Source organism: Poecilia reticulata, unplaced genomic scaffold, assembly GCF_000633615.1.
Source record: "Poecilia reticulata strain Guanapo unplaced genomic scaffold, Guppy_female_1.0+MT scaffold_241, whole genome shotgun sequence".
Classification (NCBI taxonomy): Eukaryota; Metazoa; Chordata; class Actinopteri; order Cyprinodontiformes; family Poeciliidae; genus Poecilia; species Poecilia reticulata.
The window spans coordinates 283465-288761 of record NW_007615031.1 but is presented as its reverse complement, the minus strand read 5'-3'; the positions used below and the strand labels follow the sequence as shown (position 1 = coordinate 288761).

Below are 5297 nucleotides of genomic sequence, written 5' to 3'. Positions count from 1 at the left end.
GCCCATCGTTCTCTCCTACGGGGCCCATCATGGGGCCCATCGTTCTCTCCTACAGGGCCCATCATGATGCCCATTGTTCTCTCCTACAGGGCCCTCCATGGGGCCCATCGTTCTCTCCTACAGGGCCCATCATGATGCCCATCGTTCTCTCCTACAGGGCCCATCATGGGGTTCCTTCAGCCTGGTTCTGATCCGGTTCCTCAGAACAGAAACCTGTCAGCTGAAGTTCTCCTGAGCTGAGGCTCCAACAGGAAGTCAGGTTCTACTTCCTGTGTGGAAGGTGTGTGATGTGCCGGACTCGGCTCACCTGGACCAGCAGCTTCAGGAGCTTCTGGCAGTTTCCTGAAACGGACCGGTCCTGAGCCGACTTCCGGATCATCCTCACCGGTCCGGTGTTGTAAAGCGTCTCGTGAACAAAGGCCAGCTTGTCCTTTTCCTTCAGCATCAGCAGCTTCATCTTTCCCTTTTCTGGCTTCCTGGCGACGAGCAGAGGGACCCGTCAGAACCGGTCCGGACCGCCGGGTCGGCACCGGATGGCGCCCTACCTGCCGCTGAAGGTCTTCCTCACGCCTTTCAGGTTGGCTTTCTTCTTCTTGATGCTGACCGGCTCCACCAGGCCGTCCACGGAGTCGGACTTTGCAGCGACCGCCGCCTCGCCAACCGTTGGGTGTCCTCCGCCCAGCTCTCCGCCGCCGCTGCTCTCCACCGACGTCTTGAAGTCCTTCACCAGCAGCTCTTCTTCAACCTCTGGCAGGAAGGTTAAAGGTCACAGAAAGGCTCCAGGCGCTGCTGCGGCCTGTCAGGAAACCCACCTGGAGAGAAGCCGTCGTCCTCCAGCAGCTCCGGTAGGGTGCAGTCCAGCGGCGTGTACTTGGGGTAGCTGAAGAACCGGCCCTGGCTGACCCGGACCAGAGTCAGCAGCTCCACCTTGTGGTTCAGGTTGGAGTTGGAGATCAGCTCCTCATCCGCCCCCACGCTCCTCACCACCGCGCTGGTTTCCTCTGCAAACATCTTCTGTTGGGATGAAACGGGGAAACCAGTAAAGACCTGGGCGGATCCAGTTTGGTCCAACTCTGCGTCCGTCCGTCTGTCCAATCCTGCCGAGGAGCAGAACCCTGGATCTGCATCCCAGCTCTGGTGACCCAGAGCCGAGAACGTCCCCCTGAGGTTCAGGTCCAGTCCAGGTCCAGGTCCAGGACCAGGACCAGGTTCAGGTCCAGGTCCAGGTCCAGTCCAGGTCCAGGTTCAGGTCCAATCCAGGTCCAGTCCAGGTACAGGACCAGTCCAGGTCCAGTCCAGTCCAGGTCCAGTCCAGTCCAGTCCAGGTCCAGGTCCAGTCCAGGTCCAGTCCAGTCCAGTCCAGGTCCAGGTCCAGGTCCAGGTCCAGGTCCAGTACAGGTCCAGTCCTACCTCTATCTCTGTCCTTCTGTCCCTCTGTCTCCGTCTCTCTGTCCTCCAGCTGCTGCTCTCGTCCCTCGTTGAAGTGAACCAGCAGCAGAACTCCTGCGGTTCCCTGGAAGCGGTTTGGACCCGAGCCAGCGTCTGTCCTCTTCTGTGGAAGGAAACCAGACAAACAACAACAAGAGGCCGGATCCGGGACAACATTCCTGAACAGCTGAGCTCAGGTGGAAGGAACCGGAACCGACTGCTGGCACCACGCCGGGCCGCAGAACCAACAGAACCAACAGAACCAACCCCTGTTAGTGGGTCAGCCATGGTGGCTCAGGGGTTCAGCACAACCCACATATGGAGGCCTTGGTCCTCAACAGGGCCGTCGCAGGTTCGATTCCCGGCCTGGTGACCTTTGCCCCGTGTCCTCCCGTCTCTCATTTCCCACCTTCATGTCCATTAACTGTCAAATAAATGAAACTAGAGCCAATAAAACGTTAAAAAACCAAAATGTATCACCTGAGATGATCACCTGAAATGTTCACTTACCTGGAACATGTTAAATACCACAAATATGTATTAAAGTGTGATTGTTTCATTACACAGTAAAGATGGGCTGTTTCACCTGGTTGGTGTCATGATGTGGCGTGATGGTACGTCTACGCAGCAGGAGGTGGACGTACTTTATGTGGATGTTATAAGAATAAACCAAAATAAACCATAAAGTCCTGACAGTTTACAATACACAGTGGTGCAGTGGGTAGAGCTGTTGCCTTGCAGCAAGAAGGTTCTGGGTTCGATTCCCGGTCTTTCTGCATGGAGTCTCCATGTTCTCCCTGTGCATGGTGGGTTTTCTCCAGGTACTCCGGTTTCCTCCCACAGTCCACAAACATGTCAGATTGATTGGTCTCTCCAGATTGTCCCTAGGTGTGAGTGTGTGTGTGGATGGTTGTGTGTCTCTGTGTTGCCCTGTGACAGACTGACGACCCGTCCAGGTGACCCGTCCAGGTGACCCCGCCTCTCACCTGAAACATAAGCTGGAGAGGCAGCAGCTCCTCCTGACCCCAATGGATGGAGAAACTCCAAAGCACACAAAGAAGCAGTTCATATATATAGATCCTGTGGAGCTTCCAGATCCAGACAGACAGGATGGTGATGGAGAACCAACTGGACATTGGCTAGCTCCATGGCTAGTTAGCTCCATGGCTAGCTCCATGGCTAGTTAGCTCCATGGCTAGTTAGCTCCATGGCTAGTTAGCTCCATGGCTAGCTCCATGGCTAGTTAGCTCCATGGCTAGCTCCATGGCTAGTTAGCTCCATGGCTAGCTCCATGGCTAGCTAGCTCCATGGCTAGCTCCATGGTTAGCTCCATGGATAGTTAGCTCCATGGCTAGCTAGCTCCATGGCTAGCTCCATGGCTAGCTCCATGGCTAGCTCCATGGCTAGCTAGCTCCATAGCTAGCTCCATGGCTAGCTCCATGGCTAGCTCCATGGTTAGCTCCATGGCTAGTTAACTCCATGGCTAGCTAGCTCCATGGCTAGCTCCATGGCTAGCTCCATGGTTAGCTCCATGGCTAGGTCCTTGGCTAGCTCCATGGGCAGCCCCATGGCTTGTTAGCTCCATAGCTAGCTAGCTCCATGGCTAGCTCCTTGACTAGCTAGCTCAGCTCTCTGCTGCCTCACCTGCTGAGCTGCTGGACATTCAAAACGCAGATTTAGAAGAAACGATGATCAAATTTGGTTAAATAAAGTTTATAGTCCAAACCACAGGGTAGATATAGCAACACATAAATGACCTTTTTATTATGTTTTTCCACTCTGACAGGTGAGGCTCCGCCCACCTCACCTGCCCACATCACCGACATGTTTATGGCAAAGTTTAGTTTCACCTGAACCAAAAATCTGACACAGTTTTATGTTTTTGCAACTGAATCTGAGCAAAAGCTAAAAATGTTTTCTGGAGACACAAAGTCTGGTTTGGGTTGGTTCTGTTGGTTCTGCGGCCCGGCGTGGTGCCAGCAGTCGGTTCCGGTTCCTTCCACCTGAGCTCAGCTGTTCAGGAATGTTGKCCCGGATCCGGCCTCTTGTTGTTGTTTGTCTGGTTTCCTTCCACAGAAGAGGACAGACGCTGGCTCGGGTCCAAACCGCTTCCAGGGAACCGCAGGAGTTCTGCTGACTCTATGGCTAGCTCCATGGCTAGGTCCTTGGCTAGCTCCATGGCTAGCTCCATGGCTAGCTCCATGGCTAGGTCCTTGGCTAGCTCCATGGCTAGGTCCTTGGCTAGCTCCATGGCTAGCTCCATGGTTAGCTCCATGGTTAGCTCCATGGCTAGGTCCTTGGTTAGCTCCATGGACCTAGCTCCAAGGACCTAGCTCCAAGGACCTAGCCCTTGGAGCTAGGTCCTTGGAAACAGGGACCTAGCTCCAAGGTGAAACAGTGCTGTTTCACTGTTGAAGTGAAGACAGAAGGACAGACGGACGTTTTACATCCTCCTGCGTTGCCTCATGGCATCAATGAAGGAGTAAAATCTAACTGTCCTCCTGCTCCAAGACGTCCATCCCTGCAGCAGCCATCAGATTTACTGAGGTCAGAGGTCAGAGCAGCTCTACCGTCCAGCAGCCTGTTGTAGTGAAAACCCTCAGCACTCGGATCAACGTCTGTCCTACTGCAGACGGTTCCAGGAACCTAAACCCTGGTTTTACTTTAGCGGCTGGCAGGAAACTCGGCCGCCATTTTGCTTCCTTCCCTCCAGACGACCTGGAAACATCCTGCAGCTCCTCCTGCTCCAGATCCAGTCAAAGCTCGGTGGCCGCCGCCGCCGTGCTGATGACGGCTTTATGTTTCCATGGTAACATGGACAGCAGCGGCCCTTTATGACGTCATAAATCACCGTCAGTGTTGAGCATCTGCTCAGAATAAAACATCTGTGTAAAAACCGAACCTGAGACGATGTCAGTTTGATTCCTTTATTTTCTGTTACCATGGCAACACAATCAGCTGTTAGTCGGGTAAGAAAATCAGTTCAGAAACATCCAGACGGCGCCGTTCATCGTCATGGCAACGGCGGTGCGTTACACCGGGATGCGAGTTTGTCGTTAAGGCAACACGTACAGCTGGAAACGGCGAGGAGGCGGGGCCTCGGCCCGGTGGGCGGGGCCTCTGCCCGGTGGGCGGGGCCTCTGCCCGGTGGGCGGGGGCTCTGCCCGGTGGGCGGGGCCTCGGCCCGGTGGGCGGGGCCTCACAGCTTGGCCTTGCTCATGCGGCCCATCAGCTTCTCCAGCTTGATGGCGAGCGTCATGTCGCCCTTGATGCGCAGCTTCCCCGTCATGAAGGCCATGGTCGGCTTCAGCTGCCCTGCAGGCACAGCGGGCGGCCGTTACCATGGAGACGGCACCGGGCAGGCGCCGGGCCTCCCGTCGCTTCAACTCACCCGCAAACATCTTGGCGAAGTCGCCGGAGTCCATCGTCATGACGACGTCGGCCTTGGCGGGCGGCTCCCCCTGACCCGCGCTGCCGGAGCCGCTCTTCAGGTCCAGGAACCAGACGCCGCTGTGGTCGCCTGACACGGCAGGAAGACGTTACAGGAGGCGCCCGGCGCCGACCGGCCGGCCGCATGTGGACGGGCACTTCCTGTTACCTGACAGGTCGAAGCGGTACACGCCCTGAGTCGCCTTGACGACGTCCTCATTGATGACGCCTCTGATGATGTCAAAGGTGTTTCCTATTGGTCCGCCGGAAAGGGGCGTGTCCGAGGGGGGCGCTTTGAAGGCCGGCGTTGCCCCTGGCAACAAGGAGCTACACATTAGCATTGGGTACACTGTAGTACCCTGTAGTACCCTGTAGTACCCCGTAGTACCCTGTAGTACCCTGTAGTACCCCATAGTACCCCGCAGTACCCTGTAGTACCC

General features: G+C 55.9%; 2 protein-coding genes across 5 annotated transcripts in view; both read right to left on the bottom strand.

The window, feature by feature from the left end:
• LOC103460457 (uncharacterized) overlaps positions 1–1716 on the bottom strand; it is a 7589-nt gene extending 5873 nt beyond the window's left edge. The window contains exons 1-4 of the mRNA XM_008402630.2: positions 1411–1716; positions 813–1014; positions 546–747; positions 308–476 (exon numbers count right to left, since the gene is read on the bottom strand). Of these exons, the coding sequence (XP_008400852.2) occupies positions 308–476; positions 546–747; positions 813–1014; positions 1411–1716 (879 nt within the window). The remainder of the gene's footprint in view (positions 1–307; positions 477–545; positions 748–812; positions 1015–1410) is intronic.
• Positions 1717–4341: 2625 nt separating this feature from the next.
• The window catches only part of hsdl2 (hydroxysteroid dehydrogenase like 2), a 6838-nt gene continuing 5882 nt past the window's right edge, over positions 4342–5297 (bottom strand). The window contains exons 9-12 of one of the 4 annotated variants that reach the window (XM_017303319.1): positions 5027–5170; positions 4820–4948; positions 4603–4738; positions 4342–4562 (exon numbers count right to left, since the gene is read on the bottom strand). In XM_017303319.1, coding sequence (XP_017158808.1) covers positions 4442–4562; positions 4603–4738; positions 4820–4948; positions 5027–5170 — 530 coding nt within the window. In that variant the 3' untranslated portion in view covers positions 4342–4441. Of the gene's footprint in view, positions 4744–4819; positions 4949–5026; positions 5171–5297 lie in introns of all 4 variants that reach the window. The other 3 variants (XM_008402615.2, XM_017303320.1, XM_008402614.2) reach the window with 3 other exon arrangements.